Consider the following 24,845-nt stretch of genomic DNA (forward strand, 5'->3'; position numbering starts at 1 on the left):
TCTCTGACAGGTTTAATTGGAGTTCCAGTGACCAAATACAAATAACATTTCAACTCCTGATCTTTAATCGATTTGATTTAATGCCGTAATGAGGGAACAGGCCTCATGTGGTCATGAAACTGCTTGTCCATCAATTTTCCAATTAATTTCAAGCCTTTGACAAACGGTAACTATGCGTAAAAATGTCTAATTGTTAAACAGGTTATGTAATTCTTTGTAAAATCCCCTCAGTTAAGTCTGCACTTGATTTAATATCCAGTATAGTGGTATACAGGAGCAAATTCACATGGTGTGAATGCAGTACATCTAAGAAAGTTTGAATACCTCACTCGCAGCTACAAAGACAAAGTCAGGTTATGTTTTCATGCCAGTGCACAGCAATGAGGTCGCTGAATTCAGTCGAGACATGTGACTTAAATCTCAGGCATGACCTAGATTCAGAGGGCTGCCCTTCCCTGTATGCTAATATTCTCTCCACCTATTGTGGAGAACCACATGTTCAAGGAGCATGGGAAGCTTGTGTGCAGAACTTTCTAGTGAAACCCATTCTAATAAAATAAAGAAGAAAAAAAACTGACCTGTGTTTTAGTCCTCTACAGATGGTCTCTACTTTGGCCATCTGTGGCAGCTTTTTAGGCAGTCAGGACACACAACAAATATATATCTTTCATCCTACATGAAAAGCATGTTCAGTCCAATTTTCCAGGGGTTTTCATGTTACTCTTAAAAGGTCACATGGTCTCTAATGTGCTGAGTAGGTTTCATAACCACTGAGTCAGTGACACCCATTGAAAGCCTGTTGTATAATTTCTGTGTCATGTTGTGAGAATGAGGTTTTAGGGTCATTTAAGAGCCTCAGATATGGGGAAAGATGCTGATCCATGAAGCTTGTATGGCACAGGCAGCCTTATTTAACTAACTGCTCTCAATCGCTTCTCTCCGACCCAGCAGTGACGACTCGATAAATATCTGTTCGCTTTCAGCATCTGCATTATTTTCATAAGTTTGACATCCAACATTCACTGCTCTGTCTCTGCAGTTTGATATGACAGAGGTTCACTTTACTTCTGTAATCCTGCCATCCGCTCTCCATCACTCCACTCTACCCAGGGGATTTGACTGCCATTAAGAGATGGCTTTTTGATGTGTGTTTTCCATCACGAACGCAGACAGGCACACGCACGCGCATTTGGTGAAGTGGGGTGGATGAAGGGTAAAAACATGCAGCATTTTTTGTTGGGGAACCGTGGCAGGCAGAAGCTTCTGCTCAGCTCACTCAGTGATGCTGTTGAAGGTGCCCTTTGTGGACTGACATGGGATGGACACATGCATGACTATTTGGGCAGTGACGTTTGGTACACATGGATGCAACTTTCTGGAAAGAGCTACAGGTATGTTGCTTTGAATTTCTTGGATTTCCTCTGTGATTTGCTGTAAATTTAGCATCGCTGTAAAGACCGACTGTCTGTGGTTTCCTGCCGTTAACAGATAAAACTATCCAACCACACTAGATCATCTAAAGATCTCCAGCAGCATTTGTATAACTCATAATTGTTCATCATTAAGATCTCTGTTTGTGCCATTTCAGACCTCCGTTAATCCTGGCATGTCCCAGATGAGCGGCTACAGTAATGACTGTCATCATTTTCACTGGTCAGTCTCAATCTCTTCTCTCTTCCACTGTTTCTGGGCTCATTTGACTTAGTTTCTTCTCCTGCTTTCAGAATTGCTGTGGCTCCATCAAAGACTGACCGATCAAACTGCAAGGCAGGGCTGAATTCGAGCTAATGCGAACCAGATCAAGAGTGAAAGCACAGGCGCAGACAATACTTATTGTTGTGGAGCTAATCTCTGATATAAGCTTGTCTTTCTTAATCACATCATCGTTTCAAACGGCCAGTTTAGCCTTCGGGCCACACATCGACGTCACTCAAACATCTAGTCTTTAGTTAAGCAGCAGTGTCCTGCTGTGGATGCAAAATCTTTTTAATATCAAAGATGTATTTATTTATTTTTAATTCATTATATCTTTTTATTTACTGATGATAGTAGACTTTGAAGGATTTGATGAATCAAAAACATCAAAAACTTGCGAAAACAATATTGTTTTCATGTACAGTAATACGGAGAAATAACAAATAAAGGAAATATTATGAAACACACATCATGAAATGTGCTTGTAGTGGGGTACACATATACAGAATTTCCCAGATTGGATAAATAGTATTATATAGTGTATTACTGTTATTGTTCAACAATGATAATTAAAATTTATGTTCAAGGTTAGTCGTTTTGCCTCTTATAATATTTTTAATGATTATGTTGTATCTTAGTCAAGCACTTTTTAAAAACTCCTGTCTGTTGTTTGAATCTGTCACAGTATTTCTGACCAATTTTTGGATGCATAAAAATAATTTCTGTAATTAATAAACCAAAAAAAAAAAATTAAATTCATTGTCAACAAACAACAACAGCAACAAAAGGAAAACCTGTAAAGTTTTTTGGGGTTTTTTGTTGATTCCACCTTGGTGGCCTCAGGATCTCGTCTCTACTTTTTGTGGATGACGTGGTTCTGTTGTCCTCAGCAGATTTCGTTCTCTAGCTTGCACTTGAGTGCTTCACAGCTTTGTATAAAACTGCAGGAATGAGAATTAGCAGCTCCATGTCCAAGGCCATGGTTCTCAGTAGAAAAAGGTGAGGTGGCTGACCCAAAGTGGCGGAGCTCAAGTATCTTGGGTCTTGTTCACAAGTGCCAGGACTTGACGGACAGATTGGATCACTGCAGACTGATCTGTTGTGGTGAAAAAAGTTCAGATCATGAATACAAGTGTTGGAAATGAACTTTCTCTGAATGGTGGTTGAATGGGCTCACAAAAAGGATGAGGTACAGCCATCTGGAAGGGGCTCAAAGTAGAGCTGTTACTCCTCCAAATCAAAAGGAGCCAGTTCAGGTGGTTTGCACATCTAATTAGGATGCCTCCTGGCTGCCTCCTGGACGAGGCGCTCTGGGCATGTCCTACTGGGTTAGGACACACCTGCAGGACACTGGCCCTCGAGGCCTGGAGTTGGACACCCTTGGTTTAGGCTGTTGCAGTAGAAGAGAATGGATGGATGGTTTGTGGCTGAGCAGTATGACAAGTCAGATAAAACAGCATACATTTATTTTATACTAGAAATACAGTGGGGCAAAAAAGTATTTAGTCAGCCACCGACTGTGCAAGTTCCCCCACATAAAATGATGACAGAGGTCAGTAAGTTGCACCAGAGGTACACTTCAACTGTGAGAGACAGAATGTGAAAAAAAAAAAATCCATGAATCCACATGGTAGGATTTGTAAAGAATTTATTCGTAAATCAGGGTGGAAAATAAGTATTTGGTCAATAACAAAAATACAACTCAATACTTTGTAACATAACCTTTGTTGGCAATAACAGAGGTCAAACGTTTACTATAGGTCTTTACCAGGTTTGCGCACACAGTAGCTGGTATTTTGGCCCATTCCTCCATGCAGATCTTCTCGAGAGCAGTGATGTTTTGGGGCTGTCGCCGAGCAACACGGACTTTCAACTCCCGCCACAGATTTTCTATGGGGTTGAGGTCTGGAGACTGGCTAGGCCACTCCAGGACTTTCAAATGCTTCTTACGGAGCCACTCCTTTGTTGCCCGGGCGGTGTGTTTTGGATCATTGTCATGTTGGAAGACCCAGCCTCGTTTCATCTTCAAAGTTCTCACTGATGGAAGGAGGTTTTGGCTCAAAATCTCACGATACATGGCCCCATTCATTCTGTCCTTAACACGGATCAGTCGTCCTGTCCCCTTGGCAGAAAAACAGCCCCATAGCATGATGTTTCCACCCCCATGCTTCACAGTAGGTATGGTGTTCTTGGGATGCAACTCAGTATTCTTCTTCCTCCAAACACGACGAGTTGAGTTTATACCAAAAAGTTCTACTTTGGTTTCATCTGACCACATGACATTCTCCCAATCCTCTGCTGTATCATCCATGTGCTCTCTGGCAAACTTCAGACGGGCCTGGACATGCACTGGCTTCAGCAGCGGAACACGTCTGGCACTGCGGGATTTGATTCCCTGCCGTTGTAGTGTGTTACTGATGGTGACCTTTGTTACTTTGGTCCCAGCTCTCTGCAGGTCATTCACCAGGTCCCCCCGTGTGGTTCTGGGATCTTTGCTCACCGTTCTCATGATCATTTTGACCCCACGGGATGAGATCTTGCGTGGAGCCCCAGATCGAGGGAGATTATCAGTGGTCTTGTATGTCTTCTATTTTCTGATGATTGCTCCCACAGTTGGTTTTTTCACACCAAGCTGCTTGCCTATTGTAGATTCACTCTTCCCAGTCTGGTGCAGGTCTACAATACTTTTCCTGGTGTCCTTCGAAAGCTCTTTGGTCTTGGCCATGGCGGAGTTTGGAGTCTGACTGTTTGAGGCTGTGGACAGGTGTCTTTTATACAGATGATGAGTTCAAACAGGTGCCATTCATACAGGTAACGAGTGGGGGACAGAAAAGCTTCTTACAGAGGACGTTACAGGTCTGTGAGAGCCAGAGATTTTCCTTGTTTGAGGTGACCAAATACTTATTCGTAAATTAGGGTGGAAAATAAATTCTTTACAAATCCTACCATGTGGATTCATGGATTTTTTTTTCACATTCTGTCTCTCACAGTTGAAGTGTACCTCTGGTGCAAATTACTGACCTCTGTCATCATTTTAAGTGGGGGAACTTGCACAGTCGGTGGCTGACTAAATACTTTTTTGCCCCACTGTAGCTGTCATATTCATGTACCATTCATGGTGTTTACACATTTCAATTTCCAAATGTACTTAGAACACATGATCAAGAAACGCATGACTCAATGAATGAACAGTGAAGTGCATGTAAGGTCAGTCATTCCACTGGGCTCCAAGCAAAATCAGATTATCTGCCTTTGAAATGCCTTTAATATCCCGAAGCTCATCCAATTTTGTTTCTTTCATCCAAGAAACACAGCAAAAATCAAACTTCTGTGAAAACTTAGTACACAGTTATTCAGATTGTTGTTTAGACTTGCATGTAAAGTAGTTCTTAAATAGTCCAAAACACAGCAGCTAGGCTGACAATCACACATTAAAGCAAAGTCTAATCTGAGTGAGTGGAACCGGTGGTTTGCACTTAGTCGTAAACTGTTTATTTTACCTTTCATGAAAGTGCATCTTAATTGTAAACTTTGACAGTGGACTCCTGTCTCTTTGAGAATGTTTTTCAGTTAGTTAGAGTGCAGTGGCTGAAGCAAAAACCCGGGTGTGGGAGGAGTTCGGAGAGGCCATGGAAAAAGACTTTCGGACTGCCTCGAAGAGATTCTGGCAAACCATCAGGCGTCTCAGGAGGGGAAAGCGGTGCTCTACCTGCACTGTGTATAGTGCTGGTGGAGCGCTGCTGACGTCGACTGAGAAAATTGTCAGGCGGTGGAAGGAATACTTCGAGGACCTCCTTAATCCCACTGACACGTCTTCCGAGGAGGAAGCAGAGTCTGGGGATGAGGGGAATGACCCGCCAATTTCCGGGGGCGAGGTCACTGAGGCAGTTAAACAACTCCTTGGTGGCAGAGCCCCTGGTGTTGATGAAGTCCGCCCCGAGTTCCTGAAGGCTCTGGACGTTGTAGGGCTGTCCTGGTTGACACGCCTCTGCAATGTTGCGTGGAGATCAGGGGCAGTACCTGTGGACTGGCAGACCGGGGTGGTGGTCCCCATCTTTAAGAAGGGGGACCGGAGGGTGTGTTCCAACTACAGGGGGATCACACTCCTCAGCCTCCCTGGGAAAGTCTATGCCAGGGTGCTGGAAAGGAGAGTTCGTCCGTTAGTCGAACCTCGGATACAGGAGGAACAATGCGGTTTTCGTCGAACACTGGACCAGCTCTTTATCCTCTCGAGGATACTTGAGGGTGCATGGGAGTTTGCCCAACCAGTCTACATGTGTTTTGTGGACTTGGAGAAGGCATTCGACCGTGTCCCTTGGGGTGTCCTGTGGGAGGTGCTGCGGGAGTATGGGGTGTCTGGCCCATTGCTACTGGCCATTCGATCCCTATACAACCGTTGCAAGAGCTTGGTTCGCATTGCCGGCAATAAGTCAGACTCGTTCCCGGTGGGTGATGGGCTCCGCCAAGGCTGCCCTTTGTCTCCGGTTCTGTTCATAATTTTTATGGACAGGATTTCTAGGCGCAGCCAAGTGGCGGAGGGCTTTCGCTTTGGTGGCCTCAGAATCTCGTCTCTGATTTTTGCGGATGATGTGGTTCTGTTGGCTTCATCGGGTGAGGGCCTCCAGCTCGCACTGGAACGGTTCGCAGCTGAGTGTGAAGCAGCGGGAATGAGGATCAGCACCTCCAAATCTGAGGCCATGGTTCTCAGCCGGAAAAGGGTGGAGTGCCCACTCCGGGTCGGGGATGAGTTCCTGCCCCAAGTGGAGGAGTTCAAGTATCTCGGGGTCTTGTTCGCGAGTGATGGGAGAAGGGAGCCGGAGATCGACAGACGGATTGGGGCTGCAGCTGCAGTAATGCGGACGCTGCACCGGTCCGTCGTGGTGAAGAGGGAGCTGAGTGTAAAAGCGAAGCTATCAATTTACCAGTCGATCTACGTCCCTACCCTCACCTATGGCCACGAGCTGTGGGTAGTGACCGAAAGAACGAGATCGCGGATACAAGCGGCGGAAATGAGTTTCCTCCGAAGGGTGGCTGGCCTCTCCCTTAGAGATAGGGTGAGAAGTTCGGCCATCCGGGAGGGGCTCAGAGTAGAGCAGCTGCTCCTCCACATCGAAAGGAGCCAGCTGAGGTGGTTCGGGCATCTGACAAGGATGCCCCCTGGGCGCCTCCTGGGTGAGGTGTTCCAGGCATGTCCTACCGGGAGGAGGCCCCGGGGCAGACCCAGGACACGCTGGAGAGATTATATCTCTCGGCTGGCCTGGGAACGCCTTGGTATTCCCCCGGATAAGCTGGAGGAGGTGGCTGGGGAGAGGGAGGTCTGGGCCTCTTTGCTTAGGCTGCTGCCCCCGCGACCCGGCCTCGGATAAAGCAGATGAAGATGGATGGATGGATGGATAGAAGTTGTTTTTCTTAATCATGAAAATAATTCTGTCATCACGCCCTTTGGTTGTCTTCTGTAATGTTTCAGGCCTTTTGGTGCTGCTGAGCTGGTCAGTTTATTCTTTTTTTAAACAATGTATCAGATCATTGATTTAAGACAGTGCAACACTAGACAGAACAGGACGATACAGACACAAGACAGTGCAGTGGAAATGTGCAAAATGCTGAGTATTGTGCAAAAGTAACTTGGTGTCTGTAGTAGAGATGGACCGATCCAATATTACGTATCGGTATCGGTCCGATACTGACCTAAATTACTGGATCGGATATCGGAGAAAAATAAAAAATGTAATCCGATCCATTAAATATCACGAAAGCACCTCAGAAAACTTGCAACACGCCATAACTCACCTCAGAACGTTAGCACGTCGGAGCAGTATGCATCACGTGATAGAGCGGCTGTGGCATGCGGGACCTGTCGGTGGTCTGGATAGCATTTGGAGCTTCGCTAGCAACCCGGCATTTCATCTCCGACAAAGTTATCCCGAGAGAAGTAAAGCAAGTGTGTAAGTCCATCTCTGAATGTTTGTAAAGCATTCCTGCGTTAAGCTTAACAAGCCATATATGGAGCGACTGCCTCTTCTTGCTGCTACTTCAATCATGAAACTGATCAATGATCAGCTGATCGGCTTTTCTGTCGCGAGTCCGTCTCTCTTGTTTGTTTTTGGCCCACTTTGCACCAGAAAGAGGAAACCAGCGGCTGAACAACAGCAGCACGTTTAAGCTTGATCAGCTGTTGTTAGAATTTATTTAATATTACTTTCTACTCCAGGATCTTTTTCTACGTAGCTGACGCTGGTAACTGTGCAGGGGCGGATCTAGCAAAGTTTAGCCAGGGGGGCCGATAGGGCATTAACAGGGAAAAGGGGGCACAAAGACATACTTTTCTTTCTTATTCTCATTTAAAATGTCGAGCTTTTAATAAATAATTATCCAAATCTTACACCCAAAGTTTTAATTTGATGTAAAATGAATAGAAGTCAATTACTGCATATAGTAACTGTTAAGTCTAATATACCCTAGTAAGCTATAGTACTTTTTCCTTTGGGAAGGTACCATCTGTGCAGTCTGCAATTCTGTTGAAGAAAGATGTTGAATCTATTTAATATTTCTTGAAAAATAATTGATTTCTGTGCATTTTTTTTCACACTGCATCAAATTAAGGTTGATTACGTCGATTAAGCATCATGAGGTGGAGCATGAGGGGTGGTTCCCTATTTTTTATTTATTTATTTTTGTTGTTGCTGGGAGTTGGAACCCTATTAGTTAGGTTGCTTAATATTTACGCTAAGTACTCTTTAAAATACCAGAATAGGGAGGATGGTGTAGGTTTAAGTTTATTAGATTGATCAGTATTGCTGAACTATGAAATTTTTTTTTTTTTTGCATACAGGTATAACAGAATAGCTTTAGTGTAGTTGTTGTTTTAAACTTGAGTATGAACTTATACAAAATGCAGCAAGATATTTAAAAAAACTGTTTTGTTGATTAAAAAACACTATATCGGATTCATATCGGTATCGGCAGATATCCAAATTTATGATATCGGTATCGGTATCGGACATAAAAAAGTGGTATTGTGCCATCTCTAGTCTGTAGGTGTGTGTGTGTATGAGTGTGAGATACTGCAGATAAGTGCTTGGTAGTGACATGTATGAAGGTGTGCACGTGTGTCAGTCCAGTCAGAGTGTTCAGGAGTCTGACGGCTTGGAGTAAGAAACTGTTCTGTAGTCTGGTAGTGAGGCCCGGATGCTCCGGTACCTCTTTCCAGAAGGCAGCACGGTGAAGAATGTGTGTGAGCGGTGTGTGGGGTCCTCCACAATGCTGGTGGCTTTGCGGATGGAGCGGGTGCTATCAGTGTCCGTGATGGAGGGAAGAGGGGAGAGACAGGTTGTTGACTCTACACCAGTCAGTAATGATGGCCTCCCTAACTTTTATCAACATCTCTTTTGGCCTGATATTTAAAATTACAACGAAAAGGTATAAAATAAAATAACTTCAGATATTATGTCTGCTTCATTTGTCATGATACAGTTTCACCTGACCACGAAACTGCTTGTTAGGCAATTTTCCAGTCAATTTTTGACTGGAAATAGGGGATGCAATTCCAAAACAATTCATGGAAAAGTTTTGTAAAACCCTTTCAGTTAAAGTTGAAGGTTTGCAACCATTCATGTGTTGGTTGTGATGGTGTATAATGACAAAACTACAAAAAGTTCCTCCAACAAGTTATGAGCCCAACTCCTTTTGTTACATTGTGCAACTGATGTTTTTTTTTAAATGGGCAGGAGTGTGAAAGGTTTTCTGTCTTGATATAGAGAAACTGAAGCATTATATAATAATAATTATAATAGTGCTTGATATAAGGGGATGTGGTAAAGCCCTGTAGTTTGAAAAGGGTCATACTACAGAAAGGTGCGTCATCAGAGTGATGAAAATCTGCTGCTAAAACTTCTTTCACAACTCTAAACTAGATTATATTGCAACAAGTAGAGCTTATTGTCCTTTATTTATTTTTTTATTTGTTTCATTACATTTTTTTATGTGATTTTTTAAATTCATTGACTACATTTAAAAAACAGTTATGAAAAACACTGCAGCCTAAATATTTAGTTAAAGACTAAGAGTAGACAAATGAAATAAAGAAACAACATGGTATAAATTTATACAATGTATATATTTGTGTCACTTTTAATTTCAAATCATCCGATGACCTGATTAATAAAAAAAGAAAATATTGTTAATAGTACATAAGATGACATCATAGACAACAATATTAACACCAGTTGACTTTTTGGTGGCTCATTTAGTATGCATTAGCTCACATTTCTTACTTAGTGCACTTGTTTAGTTAGAATTAGGCCTCCAACACTCTTTCACCACATGTGTAGACCAAGCTTTTCAATTCCTGTAAAAATACTGAAAGTACCACCACACTCTGAAATAACACCCATCCTGTCCTCCTTTCAGTCTCTGTGCTTTGCCTGCTGCCTCAGGAGGTGCTGGCACGGTGGGCTTGTGTTCGCGCCTGCCCACCATCCTGCACCTGCACGCAGGAGAAGAGCTGCAGCGTGCTCTGCGACCGCTCCGGCCTGGCTGAGCTGCCCAAAGAGTTTCCGTGTGAGGCCTCCGCCATCAACCTGGACAAAAACAGGCTCAAGTTCTTGTCAGAAAGGGCCTTTGGTACTCTGCCCTCCCTCAAGTCTCTCTCTCTGGACCACAACAACATCTCCTTCATTACCCCAGGAGCCTTTAAGGTTTGCTGAATGTTCTGCTGAAGGATTTTGTAACCAAAAATACAAACACGTAACAAACAGGTATATATATATATATATATATATATATATATATATATATATATATATATATATATATATATATAAACTGCCTGAATGATCATGTGAGGAAACCCATTAACATGCAGAAATACAAAAAAAATCTACAATTTCAAGCACTACTGTATCTTTACTAGATTTACTAGAAATTCATTTTTATATTTTTAGAGTTTTCATACTTGACTAACAGTTTCTGTCACGCAGGGCCTCTCGAACTTGGTGGAGCTGAAAATGGCGCACAACGAGTACATCAGCTACCTTCACACACGAACTTTCACAGGGGTGAAGAAGCTGGTGCACCTCGACTTGTCCGACTGTAACCTGTTCAGCATCCCCGATCGTATCTTTATAGAGCAAACGGCACTGAAGGAGCTGCTCTGTTTCCAAAACAACTTCAGGAGGATCCCGGGGGCCATCAGAGGCATGGAAAACCTGACTCACATCTATCTGGAGAGAAACAAGATAGAGGCAGTGGCCTACAACTCCCTGCTGGGCCTGGGTAGCCTCAAGTAAGCCACAGGCCCCAAGCTCATGCATGAAGTCACATAGCTACAACCAGGCATTCATTTATTGACTGAGGTTTTGCATAAACTATTAAAGCAGACCTGCTATGCTTATTTCCAGCTACAGATTTTGATTCCACAGTCACAGTTCAAAATACTGCTTATTTATCTCATGCAGGGTCTCATTGCACGCTCAGTTCATCTTCTGTTTGAACTAAGCATTCAGCCGTTCAAAGTTTGTGTATTCATCCTTAGTTCATGCACTGCTCCCATCCTGTTTTCAGAGATTTTACAGATGACATGGAACAAAGTTGTTTTGTGCAGGTGTGGTTCCTGGTGTGAGTCTGCAGTGCCTAAGGTAGCATGTGCGATTTTCTGTGCTGAAACAAAAGCATGACAAACTGAATATTGGTAGCAAAGAAAGGCTGTCTAAATCTAACACAGCCACTGATCTTCTCTTATTGTGTAAACCAGTTCATTCTTTCAAACATCTTTATCTCTCTCAGGTACCTGAACCTCCAGGAGAACCGCATCAACGTGATCCATGAGCAGGCCTTCCAGGACCTTACACGGCTGGAGAACCTTTACCTCAATGACAACTTGCTGTCTGATTTGCCCAAGCTCGCCTTCAAAGGCCTCAGCCGGCTCAAGATGCTCAACCTCGGGGGTAACCAGTTGACCAACCTGTCCAAGACCTGGTTCAGTGACCAGGTGGAGCTGGAGGTCCTGTACCTAGACAGGAACCAGCTGCTATACATCGAGGAGGGCACTTTTGAGAACCTGACCAGCCTAATCACGCTCCACCTGAACAGCAACAATCTTACCACCCTTCCCTTCCCTGTTTTCCAGCCCATCTACTTCCTGGGCCGGCTTTACCTCTTCAGAAACCCCTGGGAGTGCGACTGCTCCCTTGAGTGGCTGAAGGAGTGGATGGAAAACTACAAGCTGGTGCGGGACATCCCCTGCGCTTCACCTTCCTCTGTGGCCGGACTGGACCTCGGTGAGGTGGTCTTCGCCAAGGTGAACGGCACATGTGTGGACCCCGCCGACCTCAACCTAACTACGGCCTCCTCGGAGATCACCTCCACCACAGAGAACCGCTTCAAAAGCCTCATTTTCACACTGATCCACCCGGAGTTCGGGGATCAGATGGGGAACGGCACAGAGAGCCTCCGCAACGGGACCCTGATTGAGAGCGAGGATGGGCAGCTCTCTGCAGGGGTCACAGGTCAACGGGCCTGGCCAAGCGAGTCTCTTTTTTGCTTCATTGTGATGTGGCTCAGCTTGGGTTTGATTGGCCAGTCAGATCTATTTTTCTCTCTGTACTGCACGTGAGAACAGTGGAGATGAGATCTGCTCCATGACCCACATGAGGAACATGGGAAGCTTTTTAAAAAAAAATGCTCCCGAGATAAAAGATGGTTTTATTTACTCATGCGAATATAAAAGGGTTGCTATTCATGTTTGCGTGTGTTAATGCTCTGATGTAGGATTTTGGGATTGTTTCCCTGGTAAAATGCAAACAGGGGAAACTGAATATTTTCAGGTAAGAAGGACTGGATGTGGTTTACCATACTGGTTATAGATTAAAGATTTATATATACTACTTCATATGTGATCATGCTCCTCCTCGTTCATATACAAATCTGTACAGCGGCAGGATTCATCTGTGCAATTGCAGTGGCAATGAAACTCAAACTGTGTAAGCTAACATCTAGTTTTTTTGTTGCATAAGTCGTCATTTTAATTATGATGTAATATTCATAGCGTTACATAGTCCGACTATTTTGTTTTTGTATTTTCATTCACAATGTTAAAGGAGATGAGAGCTCCTGTAGTTATCTCCTAAACACACGTCCGCTCTTTTTTGTGTGTAGGCTCTGCAGCTTTTCCACAAATGCATTAATCTTCTTACTGCATGCAGCTCGGTGTCGTCGCTGCTTGTGTGTGCTATAAAGTAACACAGACGGACTTTATCTTTGCCTCTAGTGCATGGGTATAATCTCTCTCTATACAGGGACTGTGGTGAGTCATTGCCATATATTGTGGATGGAGGGGGGGGCAGTGTCAAAGCATGTTTAATGCATATGTACACACTTACACTGTTGTGCTTTGTGTGGCTGACATACCATAACACAGGCGACTGCTTTCTTTCTACCCCGGTGAGTGTGAGTAGTTTGGTCAGACAGCCTGTGGTGCAGTTCAGTTTTGTTATTAGACACAATGCTCTGTCAAAATCTATTTTTCTAAATAAAATAAATAATTAAGCTTTCAATGTGCTGGTTCAGTGACTCCTTTCAGCATCAGTCGAGGGGTTGACCCGTTTCACTTAATCCGCCCAGTGGCCTCTTTGGCTCGTTAATGTGGGATTATGCTGGGACTAAGACAAGCGAGGAGGCTGATGTCGCACCTCGTCCCTCTCGCACTCAACATTTTCTTTTGCTCGTCCAATTCCAGGTCACAGGGGAGCAGGAGGAGTCTATCCCAGCTGTCATGGGAACGGGAGGAGAGGCACACCCTGGACAGATCGCCAGTCTGTCGCAGGGCTGCAAAGGTTCATATCTGAACAAATTTCTAATGTGATAACAGCTATGACAGACTTGCATTAATTAATATAACATCATCTTTAGTCAGTGGAATTTCCAGGCACCTTTCCAAGAATTTATGATTACATGTTAAACCTTTCTAGGAAATGAACTGGAAACAACAGAAACTGTGATCAAGGGGAAAATCCTTCTGCTTTGAAGATTAGAAACATTATTGCATGTCTCATGGACATATCATGTAACATATGTGATGTAGTAGCAGGATTGTTCAGTACAGCACACATAACAATCATAGCAAATAGAATAGTACATTTAGAGATTAAATTTACTTCTCAACATATAACATGTTGGAATTATCTTAACAACTTTTACTGCACCATAATGCACTGAGTGTTGTTACTTACTGATGCTTTGAATATTTTACTACCTGTGGTCATATTTGTGCATGGTGGCAGGGCTATGCTTGTTTAGCTCTCTGAGGTCTAAGTCATCATAGGTGCCAACGTTCTCCTAACCCTGTATTTTGGAGAAGGGCACGTGTTTGCCAATTAGAATGATTAATTTGCTCATTTTCCGATCGCCAAGACTTAGAAAACAGTTTAATACAAACTGTAGTGACATAGGGTTGTAGATGTCACTGATGATGTCTCAGACCACAGGATTAAGTACATCTTCTAGTTCAACTGTATTATTATTCAAAATCAACAAAGCAGCCCAGGTCTCGAAGATAAACAGCAGTCATCTGGGAATTATGCACTCAGACTGTCATGTCTAAAGCTTTAACCCTCTGTTGCCATACAGCATTCAGCTTTAATCTAATCCTGAGGAAACAGAATATATATATATTTTCTTTTTATTAAAATATTCTCCAAAGTCATGGCAATCACAAACTAACTGACACAAAAAAGACAGTTTTGGCCTTCTTTAAAGTACAGTTTGTCACCCATGATGACTCAGACCTCAGCAAGTTAAAGGGAAGCCTGGTGGAGCTGCAGCCTATCAATCAAAATGCTCTATTAGGATATAATAACTGGGATTGTCAATGAAAAGTCAGGACTCTTGCAATCACATAATGACTATATACTATGTTAGTGCATTACCAACAGTCTGATAGATAGTGTTAGAGACTAGCTTACCAACGAAATGAGCATTTAGCAGCTAAAGCAGCAGCTAGTTCCCTCAGGAGTTGGTGGAGCCCAAAAACACACTGACTTTGTAAAGGTGGCAATGATACACAACAAATGGAGACCTCATTTCTAATTCACCACTACAGTCTCCTGACTTGAAATCTCAGTTGTAGCACTTTCTTTTGCTTTTCTTTTAATTTCAGCTATAGCCAGTTAGCTTTGTTGTATTTTGTTTTTCACAGACACAGATAGTTGCTAATCAGTGCAACTCATCAAAACTGAAAGCCAAACTCACAGGTCTGTTAGTAACCACATAACCATATAACTATATTAAAATAATCCCTTATGGTACATACGGGTATAAGATCAAGTTCAGTGACTCCAGTTAGAAAATGTGAAGCCCAATGAATAGCTATTGTTTACACTTGCACATGTGTGTCAGCTGGTAATTTAAATATGAAGGTCTATGGAGATGTCGGTGATGGCTCACTCTTAAAGTTGGCCTGAAGTGGTGAACAAAGTTTGCCATCTCTCACTCAGAGAACCAAGGTTATAGCGGTATATTCTGTAAATGCTGAATATATAAGCAACAATTTGCCACAAAGTTGTATCACCTTAAATGGGAAACTTTTCCCCTAGCAATACATCCATCTAAAATATTTTCATGTGAGTTTTCTTGCATTTAATAAAATCAGATGACACTTGCCCTGTGGTGATTAAAGTGCCAAAAAAAAGCTACATCAAAACTTCTGCATGAAGTGAATGTTAATATTTTATTTCTCTGTGTCAGACTCAACAAATCTTCACGTTCTTCACTGTTGATCCAAGCTGGATCTCTGCCTCCACCTCAGTGATAAAAGTGTGTGAGAGGATCGTGGTCATTGTACATTTTCCCGACTCCCAGGGCTGTTCTCTATAAATCAGTGTGGGGCTTTCAGAGAAGGTGAAGAAGCCAGATTTTAAAAATCAATTATTTTTCTTCTTCTTGCTTAGGTAACACATCAACTGTGAGATATTTAACATCCATACCTGATAAAAAATGAATAAAAAAAAGAAAACCAACCACAGCTGTCCTGTCAACTGCTCCTTGTTTTTCTTTCCCCTGACGTTAATGCTATGGGATTATTCAACAGCAAACCACAGGTTTCAGCTCTGGAGGACTCTAATCGCTCACTTGCATTGATTGAAATCACCAAATGCAGTGTTTCAACAGAGAGGTCAGCTTAATGCACATTCACCTGAGGTATATAAGCCTCAGGAATGTATGACATGCTGGACTCCATTTATTATGCGTGACTTTAACTAAAAGTCTGGCTTTTCTTTCTGGTGGAACGATGCATGCACATACACACATAAATACATGATTAACTTCATCTTCATATGTGCCACAAGGTGAAGAGTAACAAGGTCATTTGCATCTGAAACATTTAAATTAGCCAGTTGTTTGATATGAAAAATATATTGGGAAACACGTTTTTCTCTCTGCAGTGCAGCGTAAATGCATGCTGTGTGAAACAACACAGCTTCCTGTTGCTGTTTCCTCCTCCATTCCCTACTTATGCTGCTGAATGAAGGCCAGAAGGTGGTTTTGCAGAACATTACAATGATGTGTAACCTTTTCACACTGGCCTTAACCACCAAAATCTAATGAGTTAAGAAGAGGCTTTTGGGGCCATATCCATCAAGGTATTCCTGAGTTTGCCAGTATGAAACTTGGATAGATGGACGTGTGTGTGTGTGTGTGTAATGACCCTATCTGGCCTCAATAATCCATGCCCGTTATATTTTTTTTATCCACTGTGGTCTGCCTCATCTGCCCTTGCTGCTGGTACCGCCTCTCTGCTTTATGTGTACACGTTTTCCCGGTCTGACCTCACCATAACCAGGCTGATCCAACGAATGCACACCTGCAGGAACTAAAGGATCTCCTGCTAATGTTCTGAGGCGCACGTTGAGACTCTGATGGAAGAGAACGGCTCTGGCAGAACAAGGTGACCTCTATAATTAGGCAGATGATTTGAGCAAGATTTGAGCATTTTTAGTTCAAATGTAGTTGCGAAACCAGGATTAGACAAAAGTCTTAAAACTAAAAGCAGATTTGTCCATAGAGCTTTAGATGGGAACCACTGCACTAAACGACCTAAAATCATAGTAAATAATTGCAGCTGGCTTCACTTTGAGCTACTTCAAAACGTAGTAAATGTGAATTAAAAATCTAGTATTGCAGTAAAGTGTAGTATGAACCTTTTGATTTTATGCTGCAATAAAACTAACATGTGATCAGCCCAGAAAGCACCCGCCTGCATTCATTGGTTTGGATCGAGCTGCAGTTACTCACAGGCAGTGCTGAAGCTGGAGGGATGTGCACAAAGCATTTCTTACAGGAAACCAACTTTAATGTGGTCCTTTGGACTATTTACTGTGTAAATAAGATGGACGTATGTTCCCAGTCTGAAAATCTGCTCGTAGCTCAAAAACACACACTTGTACTAAACAGACAGGGATCTGGGAATAATGAAACAATACTGTTTTACCTCAGAAGCAGGCGGCTCTCTGAAACGATTTCTCTGTTCCCAACGCTGTTAACAAGAGTTCAAACTGCGTCACTGACATCCTGAAATATGTATGAAAGCGGTCATGACACAGCTTTAGCTCCAGAATCAACCTCAAAATTCTCCCTGCTGGTGTCTTGTGGTGAGAACTGGATGAAGCTCACTTGTCCCTGAACAAGAAAGGACCCTTTCTTGTTCAGGGACACCAGGACCTTGATGTTGACTGATTTTTTTTTTTTTCCACACTGAAACATACGTTTGGATGCAAAAACTTCTTAATTTTCTGTCGTTTTTACACACTTGGTGTGTAATGGCAGTTAGCCCATCCCTTTTTTAACCTCCTAGGACCTGGCGTCCACATATGTGGACATCACATTTTGGGTTGTCTAGACCAAAACACTAAATTTTGCTCTACAAGGGCCTGATATCCACTTATGAAGAAATTATGCTGCCACTGTTCTAATGAAATTTAAGATGAAAGTCCTCATATGTGGAGCTCATTTTTGTCATAAACAAAAACCAGGTAAAAAAAAAAAAAATCTGGTTAATTCTTTGTTTCCACATTCATTAAAAATGCATGCCATGGGAGAGTTCAGGTCTTAAGATACTACCTACATTTTGGACTTTTTACGTCAGCGAGTTTGGAGGTAACTAAAGTAAAAGTTCAGTAAATGTAAATATTAGCCAAGTTAGACGCAGACATAAACATCTATACAAACATGATTTTGCAACTAGCCTGGCTCAATGAAAAATGCAGGTATGAATAGGTTTTTTCCTTCAATAGATGAATTCATCAATCAAAAATTGCATATTGTATTTATCTGGGGTTATCTTTTAAAATGTATTTGATCTGAAGCATGTGAAAAAACCCAAACAAACAATGGAAAAATCATTTAAAAACTAAGGAACGGGGAAAATACTTAAAAAAAAAGTAATATAAAGTTCATGGGCTTCCAAATATCAGCTTAGAATGACCCATTCAGAAAAAGTCATTTGTATTGTGAACTCTACAAGAGCTGCTTTCTTTGTGGACGCTATGAAGCGCCTTGAGGCGACTTTTGTTGTGATTTGGCGCTACACAAATAAAATTGAATTGAATTGGACAGGCTGCTGGTGCTGTGAGTGCTCCGAGGTTTACTGCTTTTTGGCAAAGAGCCACATTCCCCAATATATGAGCAGACACTAGAGTTATCATGGCTATCTTCCAGCCTCTAACCCAGCATAAAGCTGGCAACTGAAACTGAAGATTATTATTATTAAATTTGAATATCCATTTTTTCATTACATGTGACCTTTGATTTTCCAGCTTATCGACCATCACTTTGTGAGAAGTCCCCATCTATGAAAACAATTTCTCACCCCTTCCTTACATCTTTCTCCATCTCTGAGTGAACGTCACACATTAGTGCATTTTTGTGGCTTTTAATACTAAATGATACACGTACAGCGTGACCAGCACCACCCTGAGCAGGTCTTTGCCAGATTTTAGAAGAGATGCTTTTCATGTGACGCTGCAAAAAGAACGCAATGAAGAGACACTTCAAGTTTAATTTTCCAACACATAAAAGGAAATATATTTAAAAAAAAAAAAAACTGTTCATACCGAAGAACCTGCATCATTGTGGAGTCATTTACACCCGAGGGGCAGTCATATTCATATACTGTATGTGGTTATTCAGCGGCACGCACGGCCTCCTCATCCTCTGAAGCCGTCAGCTCTGCACAAAGTAAAGCGTGCACTTGCACTTGCACCGCACACGGTTACAGTTTCAAGACAGATCTCATCTATCGCTGCTTTTTAAACTGGATTGAAACACACTCTTGGACATCACAGTTTGGAAATGGCAAATGCTGAACTAGGTGTACGATAAATCAAAAAGAGAAAAAAAAATCAAAACTTTTATTAGATTTCTTCCTTTTTTTTTTTCTTTTTTTTTTTTTAAATACAAACACATCTCACTTACATGGTCGATAATTCTAGAAATTTAGAAACATCACCTGAAATGCAAGGGATGTGCATAGGTGTCAAGTCAACGTCTGGCTCAGTCACTCTTGGTTTATTTTTAACATTTTTGTTTTCCTTTTGGTTGAGTTCACTTTTCCAAAGAGCTGGAATGTTTTCTTTTTTTTAATTTCTTTCTGGTAATATATATATTTTGCCTTCTTTTAATTCTCGGAGGGTTTACAGAGGGACACGGGGAACACTGACTGACAGCATGGAAGCTTGCAAATGTCCACATGCATGATAACCTCATTCAAATCTCTAAAACCATTTATGGATTTATTTAGAAGAGACAGTACCCGGTAGTCCAAAGGTGCGTGTGACTGCACTAACAGCTGGAGAGGGGAAAAACAAAACAAAAAACATCTACAGATGAAAGACATTGCAGTGTGTGTGCTTTTACTGCATCTGCAGACAGTGTCCTTCTCCAACAGCCGTGATGGGAGGGTTACTGCAGGTGCACCAACATGAGAGGACGGGACGCAGTACTGTCTCTTTAAAACAAACATCTACAAAAATGTTGCCTCCTAGCTAGTACAGACATGACAATATTCACTTTTACTCTGTTTTTATACAACACTATGAGACTAGGTCATCTGCGAGGGCAAGAGTCCGACGCTTGAATGCTGTTACGCTTTCACAGTACGCTGAGTCGGTTCCGATCGAGTGCAGTGTAGAGAGGGCTGCCCTGTCGGCTTCTGTTATTAGAGTCTTCTGTGTCGGTGTTGTAGTTATGAAGAGGGCAAGACAGCCGAGGTGTTGCTGGCGGGAAGTGGAAGAGGGGGAGAGAGCGCGAAGGCGGATGAGATGTTACGGGTCAGTACACCCAGGACACAGGGACCCACTGACTGGTGGTGCACACCAGGTCAATGGCCTCCTCCAGGTGCCTGATGGTCTCATCAATCTCGTTGTTGATGATGGTCTGGTCGAAATAGTGTGCGTAGGTCTTCTGCAGGATCTCCGACTCTTTCTGCAGCCGCTGGAGTGACTCGTCCTGAAGGAGGAGCAGGAGGAGTGAAAATGACAAAAAAGGTGAAGGCAAGACAGGACCAAAAAAAAAAAAAAAAGAAATCCTTAGGGCCCCTACACACTGTGGGATGTAAAGTCTATCACAGGATTTTCCACATTTTTAGGTTCTTATACCTAAAACTAACCATCTCATTTTCAGTTTCCATAATTTTATCCACAACATTTAAAGATATCAGTGAGAGGAGCCTCCACTGCAGGCTCACGATACACTGCCACGTTAAGACCTTTTTAGAGCTCATTAATTGGAAAATGCTGAGGCTCAGTTAGGGACAGGAGCAAAAAATTCACGAGTATATTTAGTAGATTTTTACCTTCATACTCAGAACATTTCTAAAGTTACAGTGCATTGCATCCCTCCTGAAACAAGGTTTTATATACTGTGTTAGATTAAACTCACAGAACCTAATGAATTGGCCATAGATGGTTTTCTGGCTTGAAAGGCTGACTAAAATATGGAACAGGAAGTTAGCACAGCAGACCAGACTGCCCGCCAACTTTAAAGCCCAACCCTGTGTCTGCTACAGCACTGAACAGGCTCCACACTGAACTGTACGCGTTTCACCGTGTTAGACCCACAGTGATGCACTCAACCTGCAAGATGGCTGTGTCACACAGCGTGTTGGCCTACAGCCAGCAGAGGAGGAAGAAAACAGTAAAACACAGTTGGCAGAACTTATCACTAGAATCATGGAACACACACACACACACACACACACACACACACACACACACACACACACACACACACACACTAAAGCATCTGCTCTGTCAGGTCTTACTTACTGGCAGTGTTCGACACCACCTGGGCATCTGAGCGGAGTGCCATGCAAACAAACACATGCAGCGTGCAAAACAAACAAAAAGACGAGTGCAGAGACGAGTGAGGAGCAGCATGCGAACTCAAACCTCAAGCCTGATTCAGACTTCAGCAGGAAATCTAAGTCCTAACTTACAACATAACCGGGAACCCTTTTAAGACAGGTTACATGGAAGGTCAGGATGTAGGGTTGAGAGCGGTTTCTGGTTATGTTAAAGGAAGATGTAGATTTCCTGAAGCATAATTCAGGTATTACACACAGCTCAGACATACACAGTAACATGTCTCACAGTTGGGTGAAATCAGTGGCACACAATTTCAAAAGGTGACTTATTATGAATCTCCTTTAAAACACACACACACACACACACACACACACACACACACACACACACACACACACACACACCTACCTTTGTGGGGTCATCTAACTGACATATCCCTTTCCCTAGCCGCTTACCCTAACCCTCCAACTTAAACAATAGGCTAAAAACCACATTTTGAGCCTCAGAAATGCTCTCAAACTCGTGGGGAAGGGCATTTTGTCTCCATAAGGGCTGTTGGTTCCCACAAGTATAGTAAAATTCCAATGTTTGGTCCCCACAAAGATATGTAAACATGGTACACACACACACACACACACACACACACACACACACACACACACACACACACACACACGTCAAAAAATTACAGGAACACTTTTTAATCAGAGTGCAGCATCAGGTCAGTCAAACTTGTTGGATATTGACCTGGTGAGTTAACTAGCAGAGCGGGTTGTTATCAGTTTCAGCTGCTTGGTCTTAACAACAGATACAGTATAGGGGCAAGAATGAGACAATCCCAAAACAGGAATGGTATCCAGGTGGTAGGGTAGGGGTCCAGGTAGGGTCCAGGTATCAGGTGTCCTCCACCTGTACGGTGGAGGTCACCTGGACCCTACAGACACATTACACAGGTAATCCAAATCCTCCAGGATGGCACATCAATATGTGTCAGTGACAGAAGGCTTGCTGCATCTCAAGGCACGGTTTCAAGAACATGGAGGAGATTCAAGGAGACAGGCAGTTAACTCCAGGAGAGCTGAACAGGGCCTTCAGCAGGACCACTATCTGCTCCTCTGTACAGGGAGGAACAGGATGAGCACTTCCAGAGCTACAACATAACCCTCAGCAGGGCAATGCTCTGGCTAAACAATCAGAAACAGACTTCCTAAGGCCGTACGGTGATGATGCCCAGCCTAATGCAACAAGATGATGCAGGTAGTTCCTGGAGGATGAAGGTACTGATGCCATTGACTGGCCCCCACACTTGCCTGACCTAAATCCAATATAAACTCTGGGACATAATGTTTTGGTCCATCTGAAGCTACCAGGTTGTAACTCAGACTTTTTGGGCCATATCTATCCAGACCAGGAGCTCAGTGATGCCCTGGTCCAGGTCTGGGAGGAAAGCCCCCAGGACACCATCCATCACTCATTAGAAGCATGTGCAGCGTCATCAGACATGCATACAAACATGTGTGGCAAACCACTCAGTAACATCTAGAGTTGGTGCAATGAAATTCAGCTAAATGAACTAACCTGCCGGATTATTTTTTCACCTTGACTTTCAGCCCTCCATATGGCATCTTTTAGTTATGGACACATTAGCCAGTCTCCCCCCCCCCCGATACTGAGAGTCCCATTACAAAGTGTTCCTTTAATTTTTTTCAACAGTATAAAAATATAAGACATGTATAATGATTATTTGGAAATATAAATTAAGCAAAGCTAGTCTCCTGCAGTCTAAAAATAAAAATATGCAGTTTGTCTTTGAAGTTGATTTGTTATGCTCATTTCAAAGTACAGTAGAGTCAGGTTTGGTTGTTTAATGAACATCAGGAGAGATGGAGAACATCACCAGCCTTGTGCTGAGTGCGTCAGTCATTTTCCTACCTCATTAATGCCTGGTGTGATGGTTGGTGCAGCGATGAACACGACGTACGGGGCAAACTCGGCCGTCCGCAGGACCTTTAAGGCCTGATGAAAACACATGTTAGGGTTCAGTGTCCTTACGTACTCCATGCATGAAGACTTGGTGCCCTCACATAAGCACGCACCTGAGGTTCAACGTCCAGTATGACGATGAGCCCCTGCTGGTGGATCTTGCGAATGGTTTCCAGGCGCGTCCCGTACATGGCATCCTCGTGGCTGCCATACTCCAGGTACTCATTGTTGCTGATGTCCTGCATCATCTGGTCATGGGAAACGAAGTAGTAGTTCTTGCCGTTCTCCTCATCCTTCTTTGGAGGTCTGGTTGTGTCTGTGAGCACACAGGATCAGACACAGGAAGTGAGAGAATTACACCTCCCTACATGCACAGCAGCGCTCGTAAAGACTGTCGATTGTGCGTCTTACGTGGGATGGGGTAGGCGAATCTGTCAGGGAGTTTGGTTATAAGTGTGTTCTTAATATGTCTCCTGCCCACTCCATGAGCGCCTGACAAAGACAAACACAGACGGTCAGCGAGGCCACGGCAGCTGTTCTAGTGTCCTGCTGCTGCACTTGGTGTTACTCACCTAACAAAACTAGCGTTTTCCTCTTGAAGGCAGGAAGCTTCACAACCTCCTCATATGTGACAAGGTCTAGTTGGTCAAACACTGGAGACGAGAGACGCCAGAGACAGATGCAGATTAGGAGGATGTGCAGAGAACTGTGTGGGATAAAAACAGCTAGAAAACTAGAGTGTAAGGGAAGCAAGGAGGCTAGAGAATATCTAACACATCCGCTAACTACGAGGTGAAGACAAACCAAAGCAGATTAAAAATCTCAGTGAAAAAAGGCCTGATGAGGAAACAGTGGGTGGGAATAACTAGAGTTGGGTTCAGAGAGACAGATCCACTGCCCAGCTCGAATAATAATTGTTAAGCTGAAATGCAAATGAATCTCTAAAAGAAGCTTTGATCTCTCCATGATGGTTTTTTAAATGCAGGCCAGCTTCTCATTTATTCTGCTGCTCATTCAGTCAGCAGCTACACAGGAAAACTGGGATATTTCAAAAAACCTGTTCAACCTGAACCGGAGCTTTCAGTTCTACTTTTTACTCGCTGTTGGTGGAGGTTTAAAGGACACCTGTTATGCTTACTTTCAGATAGAAAGTAGACTAAATAAAGGAAATTGCAGAATGTCTGGGCTGCAGAGCGTATCGCGTGTTAAAGCTGAGCGGCTCACTGTGCTACGTGCTCTCTGCCTCTGAAACATGAGCCTCTGTGCAGCCAACATCTCAGCCTGCTGACAAGCGAAATATAACACCCACAAGTCAGCAGCTGCTGCTCAGACTGACAGACGGACGGTGACTGTGACAGCGACATTATATTGGACTGAAAAGGTTATTAAAAGACTGGTTACATTAGTGGACCCGTAGATGAACACACTACACCAAACGTGAATGAGAAGACAGGTTAGGGTCACCATCACAGCACGCAGTGTCTAAAAACACACAGAGTAAGCTACACGGTTTCAGTTTTGCCTCAGCCTTCTGTTGTTTTTGTCAACAGAAACAAAAGTGAAACGCTGGCAGTGACAGCTGATCTAATCTACACAGTTAATCAGAGAAGAAGAAGAGAGCGAGAGAAAAGAGGAGGAGTTGGTTGCTGTCACTGGTTGTTACTTACATGCAGAGAGGCCGTTCAGTAGGAGAAAGCGAGAGAGATGAACAGCAGGGGTCATAACATGGTTACAACAGCAGAATTACAGAACGCAAAACAGCAAGATACAACATCTGGGCAGCTGTGCAGCAGCACACAGTGCTGAGCGGAG

At 43.1% G+C, this 24,845-nt stretch overlaps 2 protein-coding genes across 17 annotated transcripts in view; one reads left to right on the forward strand and one right to left on the reverse strand.

The window, feature by feature from the left end:
* The first annotated feature begins 735 nt into the window (after positions 1-735).
* nyx (nyctalopin) lies at positions 736-13,261 on the forward strand. Its single transcript, XM_085249809.1, has 5 exons — positions 736-1,391; positions 1,589-1,653; positions 10,105-10,391; positions 10,674-10,978; positions 11,479-13,261. Exons 2-5 carry the CDS (start codon positions 1,632-1,634, stop codon positions 12,305-12,307), a joined length of 1,443 nt encoding a protein of 480 aa, XP_085105935.1. The 5' UTR covers positions 736-1,391; positions 1,589-1,631; the 3' UTR covers positions 12,308-13,261.
* Positions 13,262-18,722: 5,461 nt separating this feature from the next.
* The window catches only part of caska (calcium/calmodulin-dependent serine protein kinase a), a 162,495-nt gene continuing 156,372 nt past the window's right edge, over positions 18,723-24,845 (reverse strand). For 7 of the 16 annotated variants that reach the window (XM_085250303.1, XM_085250297.1, XM_085250302.1 and 4 more), the window contains 6 exons: positions 23,606-23,686; positions 23,445-23,525; positions 23,147-23,349; positions 22,983-23,066; positions 21,012-21,038; positions 18,723-20,193 (listed from right to left, as the gene is read on the reverse strand). In XM_085250303.1, the coding sequence (XP_085106429.1) occupies positions 20,017-20,193; positions 21,012-21,038; positions 22,983-23,066; positions 23,147-23,349; positions 23,445-23,525; positions 23,606-23,686 (653 nt within the window). In that variant the 3' untranslated portion in view covers positions 18,723-20,016. The remainder of the gene's footprint in view (positions 20,194-21,011; positions 21,039-22,982; positions 23,067-23,146; positions 23,350-23,444; positions 23,526-23,605; positions 23,687-24,845) is intronic. The other 9 variants (XM_085250311.1, XM_085250309.1, XM_085250307.1 and 6 more) reach the window with 3 other exon arrangements.

Source organism: Mchenga conophoros, linkage group LG16, assembly GCF_057382185.1.
Source record: "Mchenga conophoros isolate Kocher_MC1m ecotype Shallow Benthic linkage group LG16, M_conophoros_male_GT1.1, whole genome shotgun sequence".
NCBI classification, from domain to species: Eukaryota; Metazoa; Chordata; class Actinopteri; order Cichliformes; family Cichlidae; genus Mchenga; species Mchenga conophoros.